Source organism: Leptodactylus fuscus, chromosome 5, assembly GCF_031893055.1.
Source record: "Leptodactylus fuscus isolate aLepFus1 chromosome 5, aLepFus1.hap2, whole genome shotgun sequence".
NCBI lineage: Eukaryota > Metazoa > Chordata > Amphibia > Anura > Leptodactylidae > Leptodactylus > Leptodactylus fuscus.
The window spans coordinates 65,625,928-65,653,695 of NC_134269.1; the positions used below are offsets into that span (position 1 = coordinate 65,625,928).

General features: G+C 42.1%; 1 protein-coding gene across 1 annotated transcript in view; it reads right to left on the reverse strand.

Moving 5' to 3' along the window:
* The window catches only part of LOC142202922 (aminopeptidase N-like), a 48,018-nt gene extending 26,249 nt beyond the window's left edge, over positions 1 to 21,769 (reverse strand). Inside the window, exons 1-10 of the mRNA XM_075273309.1 lie at positions 21,712 to 21,769; positions 16,117 to 17,153; positions 12,440 to 12,582; positions 10,356 to 10,480; positions 7,912 to 8,041; positions 7,593 to 7,747; positions 5,020 to 5,133; positions 3,048 to 3,191; positions 641 to 706; positions 110 to 175 (exon numbers count right to left, since the gene is read on the reverse strand). Coding sequence (XP_075129410.1) covers positions 110 to 175; positions 641 to 706; positions 3,048 to 3,191; positions 5,020 to 5,133; positions 7,593 to 7,747; positions 7,912 to 8,041; positions 10,356 to 10,480; positions 12,440 to 12,582; positions 16,117 to 16,925 — 1,752 coding nt within the window. The 5' untranslated portion in view covers positions 16,926 to 17,153; positions 21,712 to 21,769. The remainder of the gene's footprint in view (positions 1 to 109; positions 176 to 640; positions 707 to 3,047; positions 3,192 to 5,019; positions 5,134 to 7,592; positions 7,748 to 7,911; positions 8,042 to 10,355; positions 10,481 to 12,439; positions 12,583 to 16,116; positions 17,154 to 21,711) is intronic.
* Positions 21,770 to 27,768: the final 5,999 nt, after the last annotated feature.

Consider the following 27,768-nt stretch of genomic DNA (forward strand, 5'->3'; position numbering starts at 1 on the left):
TCAGATATTTGCAAAATGTGGACCCTCTTTATGAGATACAGTTGAAAATCCCTTCCTGTTGTATGCACAAATAGACAATGTAGGAGATTGATCATTTATCTAAACTTACATCTTGTAAGGAATCCCACAGATTAGTATACACTGTATTTTCATAGGCAAATTTGTTGAGGTAGTCCTAGGAAAGGTAGGAAAAAACTGGGTTAAGACTGACATCCGAATAATAAGATGTCTGGTGCACTATACATGGAGCTAATATGACAGTACACAAAGTCATACTTGAAAATCTATACAAAACTAAAATAGATCCAGTATGGGCCCTTATATTTCTGTGAGTGCTCCATTATGGATCTGAACCATACAGAGCTACAATGGGAAAGTGTCAATGAGTCCTTAGCATTTTACAAACATTTTGTTTAGCCTTAGTTTTCATGCACTTTTTCACATTAGTATTACATTACCTTCATTTTAAAGGGCTTTTAAGGCAACACCCTCTGAGTCTCCTAGTATGGTAGTTATAGCCATCATTGCATGCATGTAAGCAGATAACAGCTATGACAGGTGTATAACATGGTTGATAAATAAAGAAGCAGCATACATGGAGGCCCATAGCAATGTCATCTGATCAGCGGCTGGTACTTACACATAGTCCCTTTGCAAAAAGGTCTTCAGTGATAAATGTAGACAACATCCGAATAACTGATGCACCCTGAAATAAATGCAAGTATGATCACAATAGATAGATAGATAGAAATGCAAGGATGATCCAAATAGATAAAAGTCATTTTCTTTTTATGTGTTTTATGATGGGCGTCAACTAATGTGTATCTAATGAAGGCAGTGGCTACAGCAGAATCAGCCCTGGTGACTAGGGTATCAGGTCTTACTTCCTTTCCTATATACAGTTAGCAATTGAATGTCAGTCTGTCACTGATATCATCCAGCTCCATGTCCTGCTAGAGATAGCCACCGACTGACGATAAAGGCAGAAAGTGCTCAGCAGTGATGTCTTCAGACAAATTGATACGGGGAGGGGGAAAATCGTCTGTGAATACTTGATAATACTCTGGGACAGGGACAAAGTTCTGTCTACCATTAAGAGAAGCTTTACTGTGACTTCTATTTAGGTGGACATGAATGTGTAAACCCTGGCATTTTAATATACAGATTTGGTCCAGTATCCGACTACTTGTCTTTTTGTCTTGCCACTGGGCAGGGAGTGTAGAGGCAGGGTAAGGAGCTGCCTCCTCATGTAATACCAGCCAAAGTCAGTCACCCATATTTACTAGTGAGGTTACAACTATACACTGGTATATATGTGGTGCACCTTTGGCACAATATGGCGCATCTTTGGCACAGTGTGAAAAATCTAGTTTGGGCTAAAATTTTTCAACTTGCTAGTCATGTTGGTGTGGATGCTCAGATAAAGGGGGCATGGCTTAAATGTGCCACAATGCACTAAAAATGTGTCCAGATTATGTGGCAAAATGCGGGCTCAAATTAAGTCAGCTGAAAGGTGATATAAAGATTGACTAGATGATTGAAATATACACCAGATATGCCCAATGTATTACTGTGATGAATTTGGTGTGTTTTCACAGCCTGTCTAAGCTTACACTGTCTATTAGTTAGGCCTCCTGCACACAACCATAGTTTTGATCCACAAATACGGACCCACAGTTGAGGATCAAAAGTAAGACACATGTATTTCCATAGGCCCAGACACACAACCACATTTTTGGCAGTTGTGTGTCCGTGTCAAATCCAACTGTAATTAATGTCCTATTTTTGTCAGCACTTTGACAGTCTTTTTTTGCAGATGACATACTGACATGTTTTTTGCAGACAGTACAAACCACTACAGTTGTGTGGAGGAAGCCTAAATCTAGGTCAGTGTGTTTAGCACACACCATACATGCTGTATCCTGGAAAAAGTCTCCTTAGCAAACTTCAGCTAGTCGTCAGTATTCAATTTTCCTAGTTCTTAGACAACCCCTTTAAACATAACCTTGCATATAAAATAAAGAATTTTAATAACAGTTACACGTTAACTTGTTGACTGTAATGTTAAAAGAGTTATCTGGTGTCTGGTATTTATGGCCTATCCTCACTCGCTGTGCAAACTGTAGCGACAAGTATAGGTACTGTAGCACTACCCTATAGGACATCAATTCTAGAAACAGGATAGTTTCTTTAAACTTTGAAAGAAATGGGATGTACAGCTATAGCAAATCCACTTCTGACTGAGGCCCCAATTTGCGGAAAAGCTGCTTTTGCCTTTTTTTTTTTTTTTAGCCAAACCCAGGAGTGGCTACAAAAGGAATGGGGATTATGTTGGAAGAAGCTCTTATACTTTTCTCTTCTGCTCAATCCACTCTTGCCAACAACAAAAAATCTGCTTTTCCGCAACATGGGACCTTAGTCTGTGACTGCACAAAATCATGCAGTATCTGTTTCTGGTTTTTGTGCAGCTTTTAATGCAGGTTGTTTTTTTTGTTTTGTTTTTTTGTCAAAACTAGGATTGGATTAATATGAAATGGGAGGTATAAATGAAAAACAAATTTATTCCCTTCCAGCTTGTTACTTTAGGCACTAAAGGTTGTATTTAATACTTCAGGTATGATTCCAGCTTTTGGAATTACAATTCCTATTACCAATTAGCTTAGACTGAATCACAAATGTAGTATTTGAGGCAGTTTGAAGCAAATTTTAAAGTCAAAGCTAGGAGAGAATACAATAGAGATGAGAAACATGAGTCTATCCTTCATACTATCCCTTTTTTTTGGATCCACTCCTGGTTTTGATTCATGAAACTGTAGCACAAATTGCCATAAAATCTGCATTTGTGATTCTAGGCTAATGGCATCACCCTCACGTTAGGTTAGGTTTTCTTCCTTTAAGTGTAACAAGTATCTTGGATTTAGCAACTGTTTCATGGGAAAGAGGTGCAGTACAGAATGAAGAGTCTCTAGGTTGGGTCTGTGAGACGAGAACTACACGTGGCTAGTAAGTGTGTGCATGCGTGTGCTTAAGTATATTAAACAATTTACCTTACTGTAACTGATGGAATCGAAAAGTGCACTTATTTCTGATGGAGTGTTCACATCTTCTTCCCTTGAAGAGAGTGGATGAGAAGAAGCTAAAGCATCAACAGCCATCACTCGGTGGACATCATAAAGCACGATCAGGTCTTTCTGTAATTGTGACAATAAAATTTTATTAGTACAACATGTCATTTTTGTCAAAATTCAATATATTCCAAAATCGGCATACCAATTAATCTCATTTCATGTTTGTGTGGTTGTGTTGGGATTGCAACATTCAGTAAAGACCAACATACTAGTTATTATTAGAGATGAACGAGTAGTACTCGATCGAGTAGGTATTCGATCGAATACTACGGTATTCGAAATACTCGTACTCGATCGAGTACCACTCGCTATTCGAATGTCAAAGTTCGATGCAGAACCAGCATTGATTGGCCGAATGCTATACAGTCGGCCAATCAACGCTGGTTCTTCTCCTACCTTTAGAAGTCTTCTCCATGCAGCTTCCCCACGGCGTCTTCCGGCTCTGAATTCACTCTGCCAGGCATCGGGCCTGGGCAGAGCCGACTGCGCATGTCCGCTTGTAGTACGGGCATGCGCAGTCGGTTCTGCCCAGGCTCGATGCCTGTCAGAGTGAATTCAGAGCCAGAAGATGCTGCGGGGATGCTGCAAGGAGAAGACTTCTCGGAGAATTCAGCTCGACCCTCACTTGTGGACTTGGTAAGTATAATTTGATCGAATGTTGCCCACCCCTGAAACGAGCATTTTCCCCCCATAGACTATAATAGGGTTCCATATTCGATTCGAGTAGTCGAATATTGAGGGGCTACTCGAAACGAATATCGAACATTTTACTGTTCGCTCATCTCTAGTTATTATGAATATCACATATATGTACAGTATATATGACATATTATTATGGACAAAGACATGGCTATTAGTTTTTAGTCTCCTGTATTATGTTATGCAGAAATATAACACATTCTCCTGTAGCTTAGCCTATAGAATACTGGTGGGGGTTCAGGTTATATCTGCAGGCGCCAAATGACCAGTGGTATAGCCAGTGGTGTACATAGATGAAAGGGAATCCTGCCACAAAGATCAAAATTGTCCTAGCCCATTATTGTGTCAGGGTTTCCCACCCAGGGCAAAAGGGCCTGGTGTTTGATTTCCCTTCTATACCATTTCCATGACCCTTCAATCAATTCCCATTCCTGTGTGAGATAACACTGCAGTTACTGGAGAGGTGAGTCTGCACTTGTCTTTGCCATCTTAGGAAAGGAGTTGAAACAAACCAGGTTTGGGTACTTTCACTCCATGAGCCACATACAACTTGCATGGTCTTCCCCATTGCGATATTCACTCTAGTGCAGTTGCACTGTCAAAAGGAATCCTCCAACATGAAGGTCAATAGCCTATTCAGCCATGTGATTCATTAATCTTAGTTATACAATATTATTATTCAGATAGACATAACTAATGAAATATCCAAAATTAACATATATCACACATCAACAGCATAGGTGATATATGTCAGTCCTTTGGGGACCGCACTGCTGGGACTCTCACTGATCTCTGCAATGGGGGTCCCAAGGCCCCACTGCTACTACCTTTCAATAAGAAGTTATAATGGAGTGGTGGATGCTCATGCATGCAGTGCATCCTTTCAAAGTCTAGGGGATTGATGGATATCTCCGTCATTTCCATAGACTTTGAATGAAGAAGTAACGTGCATACTTGACCACTGCTCAATCCAACTTCTCCTCACTGTGTGTGTAGTAAGTACAAATGGGTAGGGGGCTTCAGACTCCCATTGAAGTGATCAGTGTAGGTCCCAACAATAAAACATGTATCACATATCATTTGCATAGATGATAACTTGATTGTGGGACTTGTGGGTCTATTTTATTATCCAGTCTTCATGGCTACCTCTCATCCAGATTTGTTATGCTGCTGTAAGAAAATCGTAACTTACTATATTCCAGGTGGGCTCTGCATAGTCGGCTCCTAAATATTCCACATATGAGGCAAAACCTTCATTCAGCCACGGATCAGTCCACCATCGAATTGTTACAAGATTGCCAAACCACTACAAAAGTAAGAGAAGTTATCATTGTTACTGTGGTGTATGACATATAATCTTACTGTAAACTTACTTGAAAGGGATTCTATCATTAAAAAAATGACTTTTAAGTAAAAGCACATCAGACTAGACATGTGCAGTGGCTCTGTCCAAGGCGAAGTGGCAAAGCCAACTGAGCATGCGCAGTATTTTTATCATGAAGACACACTTGACAAGTCATGTTGCGGAGACATGTCAGCACAAGAAGAGAGTGGCGGCGCTGGAACCTATGACGAGCCTGTGTGTTGAGCACTGAAGGAACACCCAATTTGCATAACGAAAAAAGATGACAAAACTCAAAAACAACAGCATGGACCTGAAAAATAATCCTTTCTAAAGGCTATTCTGATGTGCTTTTAGTTAAAAATTGATTTTTTTAATGATAGAATCCCTTTAAAGTTTAACTTCTGATGCATATGAGGAAAATTCTGCTGTACTTTGCGTAAAGGGGTTTTACAGGACTAAGGATTTTATGGCCTACCCTTAGGATAGACAAACAAACAAACAAACAAACAAACAAACAAATGAGCTTTATTAGCATTACCAAAGAATAAAACATTTGGTGTTGCCAAAGCAAAAAAAAAAAGAAAAGGGGGTTGGGGTTGGTGGAGGGGGGTGGGTACGGGGTCTGTGGGTTAGGGATTTGAGTGTCCTTAGGGTCTCGTCGTTCTTGTTTGGGGTGTGTGGGTATCGTGGGTATGGGGTAAAAAGGTGATGGGGGACGCTTAGTGGTGTTCAGTTGGTGGGTGGGGGGTTTAATAGTCTATGGGGGTAGGGGGTTTGATAGTCCATGCATCTCATCTTCCTCTTGTTTGGTGACAGCTGGACACGTATTGGGCAGCGATCTCCACAGTGGTCTCCTCCTCTCCCCGTAGGATGTAGAGTTTCCTCTTCTCGCCTGCAGATGTGAAGTCTGGGATGTGGGTGGAGAGTCTTTGGTAGTAGACGGCCCTCATAGCTGAGTATTTGGTGCAGTGTAGCAGGAAGTGGGTCTAGACCATAAATACCTGATTGGTAGGGGGCCTATACACAGTACATTGCCAGAAGCAGAAAACTTTCACTTGTAAGAGGCAAGATGTTATCAATGCAGCTCAGCTCCCACTGACTTCAATAGGTGCCTGGCATCTACACAGGATGCAAAGCTTTCTGCTTCTGTCCCTGTATTGTGTATAGCATTGGAATGGAAGTGGCCCTGTACAGCTGATCTGTGCCACCTGGTGGTCCCCCACTGATCAGATACTTATAGTCTAGCCTAAGGACAACCCTTTTAAGTGACTCTAAGGGCCCCTTCACACGGCTGAAACACGCGCGTTTTTTGCACATTTTTTTACGCGTGTAAAAATGAAAACGTTGCGTTTACGCAACGTTTTAATAGACGGTGCGTAAACGCAGCGTTTACGCGGTCAAAAGACGCACAGAAAACGCCGCGTTTACGTGCCATCTATTAAAACGTCGCGTAAACGCGACGTTTTCATTTTTACACGCGTAAAAAAACGTGCAAAAAACACGTGTGCATTTCAGCCGTGTGAAGGGGCCCTTAGGAGTCTGTGAGCAGAAACTAAGCATATAATCCCAGCCTACACATAGATAGGTGAGAATTACTTAAAGCAATACAGATAAATATCTGCCGGGCTGGGTATATTGGCTGGGGTCTGGTGGCACACTCCCTATAATGGTCTGCATAGTGACATGTGTTGCCCAACATAAACATTGTGTAACATCACACCCACTGATTGTCATTTGGGTCTCATTGCTATCCAAGACATTACATGACTATGAAATGCAAATAATACAATATTCCTGGATGTTTGGTTGCCAGTTGCTCATGCCTTTCCAGCCATAGATCAAGGTGTGACCTGTGACTATCATGTGACATGCCTGTGATTTGTGAGACAAATGAGAGTTGAAAAAGTAACAGCAAGTAGAAAACATGTGGCTCAAATATTTTTGGTCCCATGAATTGTCTAAGTTTTGCACGTCTCTGTGTAGCCCTAACCTTAATGTGGATTAACTTTGCCGGCACTATTCTTATAAATATCTACACGTGCAAAATTTTGTTTATGGCTAAGGCTACACAGCAATGCGTCACATTGTGACATTGCTTATACTGTTGCAACCCGCCACAATATGCATCTGGCAGCTGCAAAGAATCCCAAAAAGTTGGAGTTTTGGTCTCAGATTGTATAAAATATTATAACTCATGAGCAACATATCTGTGATTTGATAATTTGGTGATTCAAACTGCATTTGTAAAATAGTTGTGTGACAGTAAGTTGCAGGCCAGAAACGTGCCGTCATGTGATACACGTCGCCATGTAGCCTCTAGTATATGGAAGGGGGTTTGATATTTTCACAGAATTTCTAATCACTAATAGTCAAATACACAAGGACAACATATCATAAACAATATTAATAAGATAGCCAACCTGATGTGCAAGCTCATGGGCTATTATGGTAAGCACTCTCTCCTTGTTACTAATGGAAGATTCCTGAATGTCATAAAGAAGTGAAGTCTCTCTGTATGTTACAAGTCCCCAGTTCTCCATGGCTCCCACACTGAAGTCTGGAAGGGCTACCTGGTCTAGGGGAGAGACCTCATTGTTAAAATACAAGTTTTACTACACAACTGTCCGCACACACAGCCTAACACGTGAAATGGATGTGCTGTGGATGCCTTTTTATAATTTTATATATACATTTGTATTGCAAACCACCATTGTACATAAATGCAATATATACACATACCTGATTTTGGCAGAGGATAAGGCACATTATAATATTTCTCAAAAAATTCCAAAATTGGCCTTGTGATATTCAGTGCATACGCTCCTTGATTCTCATCTACAATTGCTTTTTTACGGCCCCAGATTTTAACCTGTATATTGATGTAAAAGAGGAAAATTACTAAATATTTCCTAGCATATGCATCAGTGCCTATATGTATTACTTTAGAAGTCATTGAATCAGCTTTCCAGTATTCAGGGGTTAATATACAGCACTGATTTTACTGCCAGTCAATAAAAATTTGTCATTATTTGCCTGGGACACTAAGGCTGAAGATCGCCACCCCAGTCAATTGCAGTGCTCGCTCAGACTGGCTGAGCTCAAGTTGAATATGGACCGAGACTGAAGTCCTGCTGCTGAGTTTACTTTGTGGGACAACCACTTCAAAAACAGACACCTTGATGCAGCAAGGAAATTTAAAAAGTTTATAGACATCCCACTTAATGAAGGATGAAGGTCCTAGAGAGACTGGTTCTGACACATCTCCAACCTCTAGTGAGCTCTGCTATGGACCCCTTCCAGTTTGCTTATAGGCCAGGCATTGGAATGGATGATGCCATCATCCACCTTCTTCACTTAGCTCTTTCTCACCTGGAGAAACCAGGGGACACTATGAGAATAATGTTCTTTGATTTCTTCAGTGCTTTTAACATCATTCAGCCAGGGCTACTGAGGGACAAGCTGGACCTTGTTGGAGTGGACCATCACATGTCCAACTGGATCCTAGACTACCTCACAAATCGACCTCAGTACGTGAGAGCCCAGGGCTGTGTGTCTGACACTGTGATCTGTAGTACAGGGACACCACAAGGTACAGTTCATGCAGTTCTTGCCACATTTCTCATCACACTGTACAATGCTGATTTTAGGTGCAACTCATACCGCTGTTACTTGCAAAAGTACTCCGATGATTCTACAATAGTAGGCCTCATCACTGATGGTGATGACAGGGAATATAGAGACTAAAACCAGGATTTTGTAGAATGGTGCCAGCAGAACCAGCTCAGGATTAATGCTGGGAAGACAAAGGAGATGGTGGTGGACTTCAGTAAGCGGAGAAGTGCTCCGAATCCGGGGGACATCCAGGGGACAGGCATTGAGATAGTCAAGATCTATAAGTATCTGAGTGTGCTCCTTAATAATAAATTGGACTGGACTGATTACCTGGATGCGCTGCACAGAAAGGGTCACAGCAGGCTGTACCTGCTCAGGAGGCTGAGGGCCTTTGGAGTCCAGGGAGCACTTCTTTGGGCTTTTTTCAACCCTGTGGTAGCATCAGCCATCTACTTCAGAGTGGCCTGCTGGGGGAGTGGCATAGCAGTCATGCACAGAAAGACTTGACAGGCTGATTAGAAGGGTCAGCTCTGTCCTGGGGAGCCCCCTGGACCCAGTACAGGTGGTGGGTGAGAGAAGGATACTGTCCGTGGTGACCTCCATGCTAGGCAATAACTCCTATCCCATGTATCAGACCGCGATAGCATTGGGCAGTACTTTCAGTGACCGACTGCTTCACCCCAAGTACGAGAAGGAGTGCTATTGGAGTTCCTTCCTCCCAACCACAGTCAGGCTGTATAATCAACATCAGGCTAAGCGGAGATCACTCCGCACAGAGAAGTAAATGATCCTGAGGTCTTTCTATTTCTTTCAGTTGCTATGACTCCTTGTACCTTTTTCTATCTGTTATGAGCTTGTATGGTGTTATTTTCATGTAATATATTAGTGTATTATCCATGTTGCTGTAACACACTGAATTTCCTCATGGTAGGGCTATTAAATGATTATCTTAAAGGATTATCTTAAAGATAAAAATGGATGTGTACATGAGGCCTAAATCAAAATGTGGGACATTCTTTTACCATGTTGAGGCACACAGAGGGGTTTTTTTTTCTGTAAGAATACAACAGAAAATAAAATAAAATTGTGGCATACTTCATCAGATTCTGTGGAATAAGCTTCAATGGGAGGATATATTTATACACACAGTCTGTCTTCACACTAAAAGAGACTAACATGGTCCAGGTACAGTCAAGGAGTGCACCTTGTGTACACAGGGCTTGGTTGTGTCCTTACTGTCTAGGAATCAGCTGTACTTCTACAATAGAATGCTCTCCAGAATCAAGTAGGAGTCAGAATATCAGCATGAAAGGTGAAGGAAACATTATGGAATTATATTGGAATATATTATGCAAAATGTTAGTCCACATAGTTAACACTATCAGGGAATTTATCAAGGGCAGTACATCAGTCTTCTGGCATAAAAAACTGGAAATTTTGCTTGTTTAAAAGCGTTGTTAAAACGTGACAGGCTTAGCGGAGGGGTGGGGCTCATTTCTGGCATCAGTTTTATGTATATTTATTGTAAATTGATGCAAGCAGAATTTTACTTAAAAAGAATATATACTTACCCTATCGTCTCCAACATAGCAAAACTGAGAAACTATAAAGGCCACCAGATATGTTGACATCTTTGGAGTCTGATCGAACGTAGAAACAATCCATTCTTCACCCTCCCACTGTTCAGTGGTCTCACCTGAAGCAAGATCATTTCAGTCAACACACTCTAGCTCAACAAACATTTTATCGTAGATTACATTTTTTCATTTTTGGTGTTTTATTGGACGTCTAGAGTATTATAAGTACACACATAAATGTGACATGGCCACATTTATTGAGACACAAACACAAAAACTTAACCTACCAACCAATTATAATGCTTCTTACGTTCTGCTAAAGCAATTTGGTAAAATGCAAACTGAGCTCAGATTGGTTGCTGTGGTCAACAAAAGAGAGCTCTTTTACATGTGTATGCCCATTTATTCTTCTTTGTGGATGAGCATGTATTGGTAACTGCAGTCCATGAGATCATCACACACACAACAAATTTTTCACATACTATATTTAATGAAACTTAATTCACTATAAGGGTGGGTTCACATCCGCTTTCAGGTTTCCGTCTTCTGCCAACAGAAGAAGGAAACGTGGCAGACAGTGTCCGGCCGTGAGCGCCTGTGAGCATTTTGTGTTCTCTGCAGCAAAACCGTTTTTTTTTAACCGGACGCAAAGTCCTGCATGTCCAACTTTGTGTCCGGTTAAAAAAACTGGTTTCGCCGCGGAGAGCACAAAACGCTCACAGGCAGTCACAGCAGGACACTTTCTGAACTCATTCAAATGAATGGGTTTGAAAACTGACTGCAGGTTTCCGTCTCCTGTCCAGTTTCTCGGGCAAGAAATGGAAACCTGCAAAACGGAGATCGGGCACTAGTGTGAACCTGCCCCAAGCAACATTTAACATTCAGGACTGTTACATAAATGAAATTATGGTGACACAATAAGAACCAATGATAAAATATTGTTTTAGCATCAATATTTCCCTGTAATCTCATTGTAAAGTTCTGCGGCACCCTCAAGCAACTCCTCAGCTGGTTTGCCAAGATTCAGCCCCCCGATGCATCTAATATTGATATACCATTCTAAGGATAGGCCAAAAACCCCTTTAAAGGGGTATTCCCATAACTCTTGTTCTGAAGCCTGAAGGCTCTGTACTCTCTTCACTTCCTGGATTTCTCGCACATTGGTGGGTGGGGTTTCACTTGCTCTGCTATCTGCTATGATCCACAGTATGACGCTGATGTGGAAACTGATGTAGCAGAGCTGGCTTTGAGTGCGCTTGCATTACATACAGAGGTAACAGACTCCTTATCTCAGCCCTTATCAGCCAAATTCAATTAAACCGGCTGATAAGTGGAAAAGCTGAAGATAGACAGCACAGTAATCCCGGAGCTCTCACCTCTCCCCTCCGCTATATGAGGAGCTCCGTTGCTTGTCAGCCCCCCCCCCCCCCAACAGCAGGCAGAAGCAGGCAGCTACAAATAAGCAGATAATCCCAAGGGCCAGTGTCAACAATGAAGTGAATAAATTAAGATAATGGCCAAACAAAGCAGTTTTGATAAAGCAATGTATTTAGGAAAAGTCTTATATCCACATAAACTAGCAGTATAGATAGGATCCTTGTTATGAGACAACCCCTTTAAGTAAAATGTTTGAGTAAATAATTGACCCAAACTTTCCTGTTACAGCTAAGCAGATATTACAAATACATACATTCAGATATATATTCAGTATATTCTGCCTTCATCACTTTTATGTTGAGGCCGCAGCTTTTTTTTGTTCCAGATTTTGTTGCAGTTTTATGAGCCAAAGCCAAGGTTGGCTACAAATGCATTGGGAGATATATAGGAAGCTCTTCTACTACTCCAACCTGCTTAATTCACTCCTGGCGTTGACTCAAAGAACAGCAGCAAAATCTGCAAAAAAAAAAGAAGAAAAGTGCAATGTGGGACCTTATAGCTGAATTTGTGCAATGTGGTAATTTATACGTATACAGAACGTTTATCCTTATATACGTTAACCCTTCATTAATTAAATGCGTATACTGGGGAATTTTTATTCAATTTCCTACATATTATCTTTCACAACAGTAAACACTTACTTAAAAGATTCATGTTTGACAGTGCTACATAATCCGGTTTATGTCTAAGGGTGATGCTGAAGGTAGCCTTCAATGCTGGCTCATCAAAGCAGGGGAAAGCCTTCCGGGCATCAGCAGGGTGCATTTGTGTAGTGGCTATGATCCTGTAATTGAGCAGACATGGTAACAATAATAATAATACATTTTATTTATATATGTAGGGTTAAAGTACAGACAAAAAAGATACATTACTAAGAAATTGTCAATTCACACAATGGGACTGAGGGCCCTGCTTGCAAGAGCTTACAATCTATGAATGGTAATGAGATACAGAAGAACCAATCATAATAGCTGTAATATTCCTCTTATCTCTCTATATTATAAAAATGAGTTTCTGTCTGTCTATCTGTCTGTTCTTTATGCACGACTAAACAACTGGACCGGACTTCACCAAATTTGGAACACAGATAGATCATATGTCCGGGACGATTTAAGATGAGGCCCCAACTCGCTCGGACATACCGTTCCAGAGATACAGTGTTCCCAAAACAATGACCCCCATTAGCCAATACAAATCTGAAACTCTTTCACTCATATTCCAACTGCAATACGAACGGTCACTGCATATGCACAATCCAACGTTGATATCCAAACTGAGATACACGCATTAGAGGATTAGATATGCGGCTCAGCACATAGTACCACACGCCAGAAGATTAAATACGCGTGTCTTCACACAATACCACACGGGGGAGGATTAGATACGCGCCTCAGCACACAGTACCACACGCCGGAGGATTAGATATGCACGTCTGCAGACAGTACCACACACCGGAGGATTAGATATGTGTCTCTGCAAACAGTATCACACACCAGAGGATGAGATACGTGTTTCTGCACACAGTTACACAGACCTAGGATTAGATATGTGCATCTGCACACAGTTCCACACACTGAAGGACTAGATACATACGTCTGCATACAGTTCCACATGCCGGAGGATTAGATACGTGTGTCAGCACACAGTATCACACGCCAGAGGATTAGATACGTGCATCTGCACACAGTACCACACGCCAGAGGTTTAGATATGCGCGTCTGCACACAGTACCAAACGCGGGAGGATTAGATATGTGTGTCTTCACACAATACCGCATGCCATAGAATTTGATACGCAGGTTTTCACACAGTATCACATGTTGAAGGATTAGATACGCACCTCAGCACACAGTTTCACATGCCAGAATATTAGATATGCATGTCTGCATGCAGTTATACATGCGGAGGATTACATACGCGGCTCAGCATGCCCTACCACACGCCGGAGGATTAAATATGCGCCTCTGCACACATTATCACATGCCAGAGGATTATATACGTGCTTCTCCACACAATACCACATGGCAGAGGATTAGAAATGCGCTACTGCACACAATACCACATGGGGGAGGATTACATATGTGCTTCTGCACACAGTACCAAACATCGGAGGCTTAGATACGCATCTCAGCCCATAGTTCCACATGCCAGAGGATTAGATGTGTGTGTCTGCACATAGTTACACACGCCGAAGGATTACATACGCGTCTCAGCACACAGTACCACACGCTGAAGGATTAGATACATGCGTCTGTACACAGTTCCACACGCCATAGGATTAGATACGCACGTCTGCATACAGTTCCACACGTCGAAGGATTAGATACGCGCATCAGCACACAGTATCACACACCGGAGGATTAGATATGCGCGTCTACACACAGTACCACACACCGGAGGAGTAGATGCGCGCCTCAGCACATAGTACCACATGTCGCAGGATTATATACGCGGCTCTGCACAGAGCACCACACGTTAGAGTTTTACTCCAGGTTTCCATAGAAACCTAGCTATTTTTCTTCACTGCTATATGTCAGCTTTAAAGAAGCAGGGCACTGTGGATGACACTGTTACACAAGGTCACATTCACACAGCTTTACTCCAGGTATCCATAACAACCAAGCACTACACAAACAAAAAATGAAATATACCTGTGAGAAGCCGGGTCCTCCTGCTAGTATATATATAAAAATGAGTTTCAGTCTGTCTGTCTGTTCTTTATGCGCAGCCAAATAACTAGACCGATCTTCACCAAATTTGGCACACAAATACATCAGGTATCTGGGAAGGAATTAGACAGGGCCTCAACTCTCTTGGACGTACCATTCCTGAGATATAGTATACCCAAAATAATGACCTGCATTAGCCAATACAAACCTGCAAGTCTTTCAGTCATATTGCAAGTGCCATACACACGGTCACACCATATGCACACAGCATTACTCCAGGTGTATCCAACACTGATATCCAAACTGAGATACACACATCAGAGGATTACATACACATCTTAGCAAACAACAGTGAACATCAAAGGATTAGATATACAGCTCAGCACACACCAACAAACATCTGAGGATTAGATACACAACTTGGCACACAGTATCACACCATCTGAGGATTAGATAGACATCTCGGCACATACCATCACACATCAGAGCTTTACTCTAGGTTTTCATAACAAGCCAGCCATTTTTCTTCACTGCTTTAAAGTCAGCTTTAAAGGGACAGTGTGTTGTTTATGACACTGTTACACAAGTTCACATTCACACAGCTTTAATCCAGGTATCCATAACAACCAATTGCAGGTTTTTCACTGATATCCAAACTGAGATACACATGATCACATGATGTTTATGGACACACACACAAACAACATAAAAATACACCAATGCAAAGCTGGGCAATTCTTATGGGACCACTACACAAACAAAAAATGAAATATACTTGTGCAAAGCGGGGTCCTCCTGCTAATATATATATATATATATATATATATATATATATATATACACACATATATATATGAACTAAATGATAAAAATATATACATATATATTTTTTAAACTGCATGAAGACCATCTCAGAAAGACACAATGCCAGATTTGCTTTTTGTTGTACATCCTATCTCTCAGAAAAAAGAATAGAAAGTGATCAACAAGCAAAATGTACCCTAATATTGTATAGATGAACATGTCAACTAATCCAGCAAAAAACAAGCTCCACTACATCTGTGTCAATAAAAGTGTAACTAGAGTATCATAACACGTTTTCATTGTGCAAAACTACTAAAACATTAAAAAAATATATATATATAAAATGTTGTATCACCACAATTCTACTGACCTATGTCATTTATACAATATGGTGAATGTTGTTAAAAAAAACAAAAAAACAACAACAACCCTCCAAATTAAAGAATTGCTATGGAGCAGCACTGTAATAGAACACTCTTTAAAATGTCAATGCAACACTTCCAGAAGTCAACTTCTACGCCCTAACTTGCAGACATTATGTCAAAATGAAGGAACAGCACTGCAAGAAATAAGTGTAACGTAGATTTATACAACTAAAGTTACAAGGCATTTATCTGTTCCTCCATTTTCAGGGCTCTGTGAAGGAGCTCATACATTGTTACTCCTCTATTATAAGCCAGGAAAAATAACATAATACATGAATTTCTGAATTTCTACAGATAATATGCAATGAATAAGCAGATGTAGAGATAGATAGATAGATAGATAGATAGATAGATAGATAGATAGATAGATAGATAGATAGATAGATAGATAGAGTATAGTGCCTATTATACTGATACTTACTTGGTCTCGCCATCTTCTACATATTCACTGTGGTAAAATCCTGCCAGATCATCCGCCAGTTCCCCCACAAATGTGGTGTGAAGTATATACTTTGTCCCAGCCTGCAGTTGTACATTGAGAGGTAGTACTAAATAATTGGTCTTCTCCACTAGAAAGTATTTGTTTGTACTGATAACATTTCCATCTTCATCGGTGAGCACTGGATCCGCTGTATAATTGAGTTTGTTACTGTGGATAATGACATGTCGTGTTGGTGTTTTACATGTGAAATAGGCTTTGCTGACCCCATGGAAGATATAAAGTCCTTCGGCATTTATTGTTAAAATAGGTCTGAGGTCAACATCATAGTGTTCTGGTACTAAATGTCCTGGAAGCCGATATTTATCCCATACTTCATTTGATACAGGAGTTGTGGTCGTAGGTTTTACTGTTGATGTGGTTGTACCGGAGGTGGTGGTCGTTGGTGTGGTGGTCGGAGTGCTGGTTGTAGTGGGTGTAGTAGTTGTGGTCGTTGATGCCGTGGTCGGAGTGCTGGTTGTAGTGGTGGTCATTGATGTGGTGGTTGGAGTGCTAGTTATAGTGGGTGTAGTGGTGGTGGTCATTGATGCCGTGGTTGGAATGCTGGTTGTAGTGATGGTGATTGTTGATGTGCTGGTTGCAGTTGTTGTGGTTCCTCCATTTTCTACCTTATTGTTATTCTTCTCATTCACATAAACAACTGCCAGAGCTATTATTGTGGCCACTGCAGCAATGGCAAAGAAGATGCAGACAGAGGCCACGAGCTTGGTCACGTAGAAGCCTTTTGCCATTGTGTTAGGAGGTGATGCAGGAAGGCAGAATGAAGATGCTGTTCCTTTTCCTTCTTGCACACTCTCACAACCCAGAGGTAGGAGTTTAATAAGTTGATCTGTCAAACTTTAACTAGTCGGAGTAAAGGTTGCAAGTTGGTCAAATCAGTTATCTATCCAAATCTTCTGTACTTGACCTCAACTTTGACAAATCAGTCTGTTAATTTATAGCTGACATGTACAGTACACCTATGGAAGAAGATAAGCTTCAGCCATGTATTCCTTGTGTGTATATATTCCTTAAGTGCAAGATTATACATCTGCAAGGTCAAATTTCTGTAAACAAATTTACAAGACTCCACATACTTGTAGGATTTCAGTTATTCTTTCTTTACTATGTAATACAGAATATTAGCCATTCCCCCCACAAAGGTACGACATGATATCTGTTTTTCTCCTATATAGGTTTAATATAACTGTGAGACAACATTAATATTATAGATGTGATAGAGCTTGGTGGATCTGATGTAACATAAATAGGTTTGTCATTTGGCACAATTCTATGTCATATCACAATATGTTATTTGTTCTTTTACAAAGCAGTTTAAATCAAACTTATTTCATGTACGGAACTCAAACAGAAAAATGATGGTATCTCTTATTTTCTCACTGACATTGCTGGACAAAAAAAATTGGGCTTGCAGGATTTTCATGTCTGTAATTTCCAATGGACTCTGCACTCTGACGCAGATGTGATCAAAGCTTTAATGTTTTTTTTATATAAAACTGAGTGGCACATAATACACTGTATATTCTAAAGTCTATATAAAGCCACAAATTCCACTATAGTTGTGTCGTAATCCTACTTATGACTCCCACTCCTCAGAAAGGTTTTGCTTCATTTTACAGTACAGCATGGTTTCATGACAGTCTATATGTCTCAGTATTACAGATCTGTTCAACAGGGACCCAGATTTTTTTTTTCTTGTTTCTTTCTTTTTTTATATGGATGAATGTAGCCACATACTTGAGCCTGTCATATTTCTGCTTTATTTTGGATATCCACAAGCATGTTTTCTCATATGATATTCACTGACGAAGGTAGACTACACAAAAACTCAGTACAAGCATTGACCATATAAAACTAAACATTCATTATTTTGCTTACATGGGGGTTCCTCATTTCCTCAAAATCTGACACAGAGTAGCAGGATGATACTTTTAAAACACCTGAATGGGAATATGTGGCTGGAAGAAATGTTTGGGATGAAGAGAAAGAGGAAAAGGAAATACTCTAGTCAGAGAAGCTATGGCCGATGAGTCAATACGTGTAATTGTTATATACAGCTGTATTCTCTTTTATTGGCTGTAGTACTGAATTTACCACTTAAAGAGAACCTTTCACCATCTTCACCAATTCTAGTTCTTAGCATCTGTTAATAGCTGCTGCTCCACTGATCCCAGCGCAGTTGGAATTTTCTCTCTATCCCTCACTGTTCCTGAGCAAGAAGTGCAGTTAATTTTGGTGCCTACTATGCTATTTAGGCCCTGTAATGTCAGAAGGGCAGTGTCAGGCAGGGTGTGTGATTCAGAGCTCCAATCAGAGGCAGCCAGTGTCAGAGCTCAGACTCACACCCCATGTCTGCATCTGCCTGACACCTTCCTCCTGACAGTAGAGTCTAAATAGCAAATCAGGCACCAAAACTAACAGCCTTGATTGCTCGGAAACAGTGGGGACCAGAATAAGAGGATCAGAGCCTATGAACAGATGCTAAGACCTGGAGTTGGTAGAGGTGGTAAGACGTCCCCTTTAATAAATAAAGGGATAGCACTCTGGAATTCAGTACATATTCATTAGGGCTGGCTCCCCTGATTTTTGTTAACACCCCTATTACTGGGTCTCAATCTTGTTTGTCCATGTCAGGCTTTCACAGACTTCAACAAGAACAAACTTTGATCCATCTCACTTAGTTCAAAAAAATAAAATCAATACTCCAGCTTTATTAAGACAGGATGAAAGTGCTTAGAAACTCCAGGACAATAATACCAAGAAATTTCCGATGACACATCTTTAATCGTGTCTTAATAAATCTGGAATATTGATTTTTACTCATTCAGATCAAAGTTACATGTCTACATGATATCACACTGGGTCAGGGTGAGATCCATGTATCAGAGGCTTGAATGGTGCTAAGCTGATCAACTGCTTTCTTTTTCATTTACTTTCACATACCTTGGTCAGCTTTTTATTAGCTTATAAACCTGTTTTTGGAAACCAATTTAGACATGGTAAGGGACACCACTAGTGATGGCTCATAAAGTTTTATGTTTGTGTAATGACAGTCACCTCTATTACAGAAGTGTCTGACCTCTGCATAAGCAATGCCGCCCCTGCTACCTCTTGTGTCACCCCCTCTACCTCATAGATTGTAAGCTCTTGCGAGCAGGGCCCTCAGTCCCATTGTGTGAAATGACTTTCTTTGAAATGCATCTTTCTGTCTGTATTTGAACCCTACAAATTGTACAGCGCTGCGGAATATGTTGGCACTATATAAATAAAATGTATTATTATTATTATAAGGGAAACAAGCTCTATTAGGATGTTGCTTTGGTTGTCATCCTAAGTGCAGGTGTCATTGCATACAAAAGATCAATGGGGGCACGGACATCAATAAGGTAGTCGCTCCACTACCTTACCAATGACTTCCATGGGAATTAATATTATTGTTTATTTAATATAGCACCATTAATTCCATGCCCTTAAGTTGGTGCATGCGGCTGAGGGTAAAGGTCATCAAGTGCTGTGAAAAATATTGAGAGATAACAAGAGAGAGTCTGTCACTGCCTTCAAAGACTCCTGTAAATCAAGCAGATCATGGCCTCATTCTCATCATTATGAGCATCATTTAATGGCTTGTTTACTGTTGATGTGGTTGGGATCCATGTACCAACAATGGTGAGGTTTTTCACTACAGTAAGTGTCCTGAAGTTGCTGTAGTATCTGGAGAAGCTGACACACTGCAAGTACTTCTCTCATTCCTTCTTTATACTCTGTGTCTTTCCTGGCAGCATAAGTGGGTATAGGGTTGCCAATAGAATAGAATAGAATAGAAATAGACAGTTCTAGTTTTTTAGTGGAAGAGGTATTTCTTGAAGAGGTGTTATCTCATGCATTTTCAGCAACATTCATAGCTTAGTTGATCTGGCTTAAACGAATTCTATCATTAAAATGATATTTTTTTTGTCCCTAACACATAGGAATAGCCTTAAGAAAGGCTATTCATCTCCTAACTTTAGATTTCTTCTCCGCACTGCCCTTCGGTTGAAATCCTGGTTTACTTTGGTATGCAAATGAGTTCACTCACAGCACTGGGGGCGTCCCAAAGCTGCGAGAGAACTCTTCATCTGGAACGGCCTCTCTCAGCGTCTTCTTCTGGCGCTGAGGGTCAAACTTCTATGCATGTGCAGTCGGCTCTGCCATCAGGCCTTGGGCAGAGCCGACTGCACATGCCCGTGACCATTTTTTTGTGGTCGCGATTGTAAGAAGGCCCCAGCGCTAGAAGAAGACACAGAGAGAGGGCATTACAGAAGAAGATAGAGGCACCTCTGGAGATTTCTCTGGCAGCATTGGGGACACCCCCAGTGCTGTTTGAGCGCTGAGGACCGCCCCCAGTGCTGCGAGAGAACTCATTTGCATACCAAAGAAAACCAGGATTTCTACCGAACAGCAGAAGAAGACATCTAAAGGTAGGAGAAGAATAGCCATTCTTAAGGCTATTCCTACATGTTGGGGGCAAAAAATTTCATTTTAATGATAGAATCCCTTTAACAATTTTATTTATCAATCACTGGCTAAATTATAAAGTAGAAGAGATTGTATGGGACTTGTAGTGTATAACATTTCTAAAGGGCTATTGCATTGTGATTGGTGGAAATTGAGTCCATTTAAGGTGTTATATAGCCTCTTCTGTGGTGTTTGAGGAGTCAGGTGGAAGTTGCAGGCAAGATATTGTGGACTTATTTTAACTAATAGAGGTTAGTGGCCTGAAAGAATGTCATAATAGTAACGTCATCCAGGGGCGGGCATAGGGGTTAAGCACAGGGTCATAGGTGCCCTTAAAGTGTACTGGCTCTGCTAGAATTGCAAGTCGGAGCGTGCCACCCCTTTGTTGCTGTCTGGCCAGGTGCTGTATGTCAGATAAATGAGGATCTCACAGTATTTGTGAATCCCAATGATCTAGCAAGACACCTGACTCTATGATTATTTTACTTCTGTGATTTAAATAAAGCTGTGGCCATTTCGATACCCAAAATAAACTTTTTTTTTTTGTTTATTCCAAAGTCAATGTTTACAGTAGCTTGAGTGGTTTTAGGAAGGAGTAAGGGTCCATCCCATATCCAAAAATCAAGTATTTTCTTAGTACAGATCTATAATCCTTAAACCAAGATCTCTCCAGCATCTCATAATTAGATTACTTATAAATTATGTGAAACCACAGTCCAGGTATTTAGTGATAACAGTTCATGCCGGAAGAAAATGAATTTCATATTATCTCAGAGCTAAACATTTCCTTTTCAGATATAACTGATTGAGCAAGACAGATTGACGTTATTCACTTTATCTTATCCAAACTATTTACATGTCTGCAAAATTAACATTATTAAGACTCAGCCAAGGTATAACTGTGAAATCTTACAATGTTGTCTATCTCGGATTTTAAATCAAAGCCACAAGATCTGTCCAACTAAAATAACTTGGTCACTGGTGGCCGCAGGCAGGGTAGATAAAGAACATAGGGAGACTTACCATTTCCATGTTCCCCATTTCAATATGACAGCCTGGTCAAGGTGTTGCCAATCCTTCATGAAATCTTCTTGTGATGTTCTTTTTCAGGGTACTGCTGTTGCCAATCACTGAGGTTAGTCAGTCATTTGCTGTTTATGTACAAGTCACTGCTAAGACCAGTGACTGGTTGTAACGGAGCCCTAGACAGGAATGGAAGAAATTGAAAGTCATAAGAGGACATCATCATGGCCTGGCAACAGGGCTGACAGGGCAGCTGACAGGTGCTGAAACAAGAGAACTGAAAATGGTGAAGGAGCTTTTTTTTTTTATTTACACTGGTACTATTTTAGTCATACATCCCTTTTAACAGTATTACCCTGAGCTAATATACTGCCCTAGATTTATTTTTAGCTCTTCCAAATCATAGGAGGGCTAGGTTCACATTAGCACTCAGATTCCATCCTTCAAGTCCACATAGGGATCCGAAGGACGGAAACTCTGTCCGCCTAAAAAAGTGGTTACCCGCGGAAATATAATGGGGTCCTCCAGGTTTCCACCTTGTTTTCTGCTTGCAGGACTTTTCCCTCTACTGATTTAATGGAATCTCCCATAATCATTAGGAAACTGTAGCACCAACTTTCTGCATATTTACCATCAACCATTGTTTATTATCATTGCATCAAATCACACGTCCAAGATATAATTCTCTTTGTAAGCAATTTCCTTGAAAAGGTAATCTCATGTTAAAGGGGTTGTCTGGAATTAAGTGATACTTTAATAATTTACTAAACACCCTCCCAACACCTAACTTCTAACTTACCTACTTTATAACAAATGTACTGTATATTTGCCCAGATCACTGGGGAGGTCATGTGACTGTCCGAGGCACATTTTCAAATTTTCTGGTGGCATTCTGTTTCCCCATTCCTGAAAACGGAATTTCACCAATACTACCTACCCTCCACCCCATCATACTTACTTCATGTCCTGATCTTCTGGGCATGAAATGTCACTTCTTTCACCTCTGCAGGAAGCTATCCATGTGAACAAATGCAGAGGATGCCAGGAGCTCCCAGAGAAACCCTAAAATCACTAAAAACACCGCTAAAGGTATTTGGGTGCACTTATTAACCTATTAATAGCACTAACAAAACTTTAAAAAATGACTGGAAAACCTCTTTAATAGAGAAGAGTGAACAGCGTTCGATTGAGTACATGTTCGATCGGATATCAGACTGTTTGAGATGTTCGATTCCAGTTGAACACCATGTGGCAAACTCGCTAAAAATTTGATTCCCCTCCCACCTTCCCTGGCACTTTCTTTGCACCAATAACTGTGCAGGGGAGGTGCGACAGGAACTACGACAACGAAGGCATCGAGAAAAAAAAACGGAAAAAGTAATTGGCTGGCTAATTCAGGTGACCTCCAATTTATACGAATAGTGGAATATCTGGTTCATATGAGACTGTGAACTATGTGACTGTGAGACAGGGATAGATGTACAGGCAGGGTCAGCTAGGGATTTCCTTTATTTAGGTGGGAATGTTACTCACAAAGCTCTTTGGGGCTCTATCTGGTCGGGATCCCTGTCAGCTTGCGATATGCGCAAGCTGACTTTTTCTTATAGGAATGCATTGACCAGCGTTGATTGGCCGAATGCCATACAGAGTACAGCATTCGGCCAATCAACGCTGGTTCTGCTAGAGGCTCGTCTGTGAGGAGGCGGAGTCTAAGATCGGACCAGAATGGAGACTGCTGTGGACCGATCTTAGACTCCGCCTCCTCCAGCAGAACCAGAGTAGATTGGCCGAATGCTGTACTCTGTATGGCATTCAGCCAATCAACACTGGTCAATGCATTTCTATGCCGAGATGTAGCAGTGCTGGCCGTGCGCTCAGCTCGGCTACACCAGAGATGCAGCCGAGCTAAGCGCACGGCCAGCACTGGTACACCAGAGATGAAGCAGAGCTGGCCGTGCACTCAGCTCGCCTACACTGGAGATCGAGCTCAGCACACGGCCAGCTCTGCTACACCGGAGATGAAGCAGAGCTGGCCATGCGCTCAGCTCTGCTACACCAGAGATGTAGCAGAGCTGAGTGTTCACTGAACCCTGCTGCACACTCAGCTCTGCTGAGATGCAGCAGAGCTGAGTGTGCAGCAGGGTTCAGCGCACACTCAGCTCTCTGCTACATCTCTGATGCAGCAGAGCTGAGTGTGCAGCAGGGTTCAGCGCATCTCTGATGCAGCAGATCTGAGTGTGCAGCAGGGTTCACATCTCCAGTGTAGCAGTGCTGGCCATGCGCTCAGCTCGGCTGAATCTCCGGTGTAGCTGGGCTGCGCATACGGCCAGCACTGCTACATCATGGCATAGGAATGCATTGACCAGTGTTGATTGGCCGAATGCCATACAGAGTACAGCATTCGGCCAATCAACGCTGGTTCTACCAGAGGAGGCGGGGTCTAAGATCGGTCCACAGCAGTCTCCATTCTGGTCCGATCTTAGACTCCGCCTCCTCACAGACGAGCCTCTGGCAGAACCAGCATTGATAGGCTGAATGCTATACTCTGTATGACTTTTGGCCAATCAATGCTGGTCAATGCATTCCTATGGGAAAAGTCAGCTCCCGCATATCGCAAGCTGACAGGGATCCCGACGTAATACAGTGACTTGGACATGTTAGATGCCCCCAGACATGCCTCCCCTGCTGTCCCAGTTGCATTCCAGGATGTTGGCATCATTTCCTGGGTTGTCATAGTGGACTTGGTGACCCTCCTGAGTCGAATAGTCATTTCCCCCTTAACGAGTATTTTTTCCCCATAGACTATAATGGGGTTCGATATTCGATCGAACAGTCGAGTATTGAGCAGATACTCGAATCAAATTTCGAACTTTGAACATTTCACTGCCTACTCTTTAAGCATTTATGACATATTTACTGATTTACCATCTGGAGTAACTCTAGCCGGTAACGGCCTATTAAGAAAAAAAAAACGCAGCGGTAGCAGCTGTCGCCGGGCCCTTAATGTCCCAGGCCCTGTGGCAGCTGCTACTACTGCTACCCCAGTAGTTACACCACTGCTCAACACTAATAATTAAAAATCAAAATTTTTGACATTTACGCCCTTATACTATATTTATACTATACATTAAACGGATTCTATCATGTCGGAATAGCCTTAAGAAGTCTTCTTCATGCCGCTGTTTGGTATATATTCCCATTTTCTTCATTATGGTAATGAGTTTTCTCGCAGCACTGGGGGAGGTCCCCAGCGCTCAAACAGCACTGGAGGCATACCCTGTGCTGCGAGAAAACTCTCCAGCGCCGCTTTCTTCTTGTTCTCCACCTCTTCTCTCCTGTTTGGCCACAGGATAATGGCCAACGGACATGCGCAGTCGGCCTGGTCGGCCTTCACCAGCTTTGAACCTGAAGCTGAATTGTGTCTATCTGCAAAAATACTCACCTTATGAATTTACTGATGCTCCCCAACTAATACTTCATGAGTCCCCTTCCAGTGTCTGTTCTATTATAATTAGAGATGAGCGAACGGCGTTCGATCGAATTGATATTCGATCGAATATCAAGCCGTTCGAGGTGTTCGATTCCAATCAAACACCAGGTGGCAAACTCACTAAAAATTTGATTCCCCTCCCACCTTCCCTGGCGCATTTTTTGCACCAATAACAGCGCAGGGGAGGTGGGACAAGAACTACAACAACGTAGGCAGTGAAAAAAAATCAGAAAAAGGAATTGGCAGCCGGAAACAGATTTACCATTCGACTAATTTGGTACTGTGAACTATATGAATGTGAGACAGGGACAGATCTACAGGCAGGGTTAGCTAGGGATAACCTTTATTTAGGGAGGAATGTCACTCACCTAGCGCTTTGGGGCTTTATCTTGTCGGGATCCCTGTTAGCTTGCGATATGCACAAGCTCACTTTTTCCCATAGGAATGCATTGGTCAGTGTTGATTGGCTGAATGCTCGTACACTGGCCAATCAACGCTGGTCAATGCATTTCTATAGTGAGATATAGCAGAGCCCGTGTGGTTAGCCCGGCTACGCCAGACACCGGAGATGAAAGAGCTCTGCACTACACCCAACCATCTCCCCAGCTACTCCTCCTGTACTAACACGACTAGCTCAGCTTGGCTATTCCTTAGTACTACTAACACGCTCAGCTCGACTATTCCTTAGTGTAATAGCCGATCTGAGCATGTTAGTAGTACTAAGGAATAGCCAAGCTGAGCGTGTTAGTCTGCTGCATATCTGCCAGCTCTCCTACATCTCCTACACACTTAGCTGGCTATTCCTTAGTAGTACTGAGACGCTCAGCTCGGCTATTCCTTAGTGTAATAGCCCAGCTGAGCATGTTAGTAGTACTAAGGAATAGCCCAGCTGAGCGTGTTAGTACTACAAATCCCAACCTGCCCCCCGCCAAACCCCCCCGGTGTCCGCTTACCTGCAGCTCCCTGTTCTTGGTCCACTTTGGTCCATGGTCCGGATTTCAGAGCGCCCTGCCCCCCTCTCCCCGACTAGTATTATAGAGAAGGCGGGGCTTAGGAGACTGTGTGCGGGTACTGGGCGGGGAGACTCCCCGCCCACACTCTTCTAAGCCCCTCCCCTCTCCCGACTAGTATTATAGAGAAGGCGGGGCTTAGGAGAGTGTGGGTGGGGAGTCTCCCCGCCCAGTACCCGCCCACACTCTCCTAAGCCCCGCCTTCTCTATAATACTAGTCGGGGAGAGGGGGGCAGGGCGCTCTGAAACCTGGACAATGGACCGAAGTGGACCAAGAACAGGGAGCTGCAGGTAAGTGGACACCGGGGGGGTGGGGTGGGGTGCGGGGGTTGTAGTACTAACACGCTCAGCTGGGCTATTCCTTAGTACTACTAACACGCTCAGCTGGGCTATTACACTAAGGAATAGCTGAGCATGTCAGTACTACTAAGGAATAGCCAGCTGAGTGTGTAGGAGATGTAGGAGAGCTGGCAGATATGCAACAGACTAACACGCTCAGCTTGGCTATTGGCTATTGGCTATTGGAATAGCCAAGCTGAGCTAGTCGTGTTAGTACAGGAGGAGTAGCTGGAGGGATGATTGAGTGTAGTGCAGAGCTCTTTCATCTCCGGTGTCTGGAGTAGCCGGGCTAACCGCACGGCCAGCTCTGCTATATCTCGCTATAGAAATGCATTGACCAGCGTTGATTGGCCAGTCTACAGGATTCGGCCAATCAATGCTGGTTCTGCCTGAGGAGGCGGAGTCTAAAATCAGACCAGAATGGAAACTGCTGTGGACCGAATCCCGTAGACTGGCCAATCAATGCTGGTCACTGCATTCCTATGCGAAAAAGTCAGCTCCGGCATATCGCAAGCTGACAGGGGATCCTGACACAATAAAGGTATTGATGCCCCCAGACATGCTTCCCCTGCTGTCCCAGTTGCTTTCCAGGGTGTTGACATCATTTCCTGGGGTGTGATAGTGGACTTGGTGACCCTCCTGAGTCGAATGGTAGGATCCCCTGTAGCGAAGCATTTTCTCCCATAGACTATAATGGGGTTCGATATTCGATCGAATAGTCGAATATCGAGCGGCTATTCTAAATGGATATCGAATCTCGAACATTTTACTGTTCGCTCGTCTCTAATTATAATAACTTTATGAAATACCATATCTCAGGTGGATAAAAATAGATGAAAGTTAATTTAGAAGTGAGGTTACAGCAAAGACAGATTTAGGCTAAGGCCCTGTGTAGCGGACCGCAGTGAAAAAGCATTGCGCTTTTCACAGAGGCTGTAGTGGTGAAATGTTGACACTGCTGATCAATGTCAAAGAGCCTCTTTATATCTGGTATGGTTCGATATTGTTCTAAAATAAAATAATATTAAACTTACATCATGAACCATTTATTACAGTTTATTGTACTTTGCACATTGGAATATTTTATACATCTTTCTGCCTTGATCTTTATCAGTTTTTATTAGTGGTATCTTTGCACTGACTTCTATCCTCTTTGTCCTATCATTCTTTTCTTGTCCTTTTTCTTATCCTTGCTGACACCTATTCACCATATGGGAC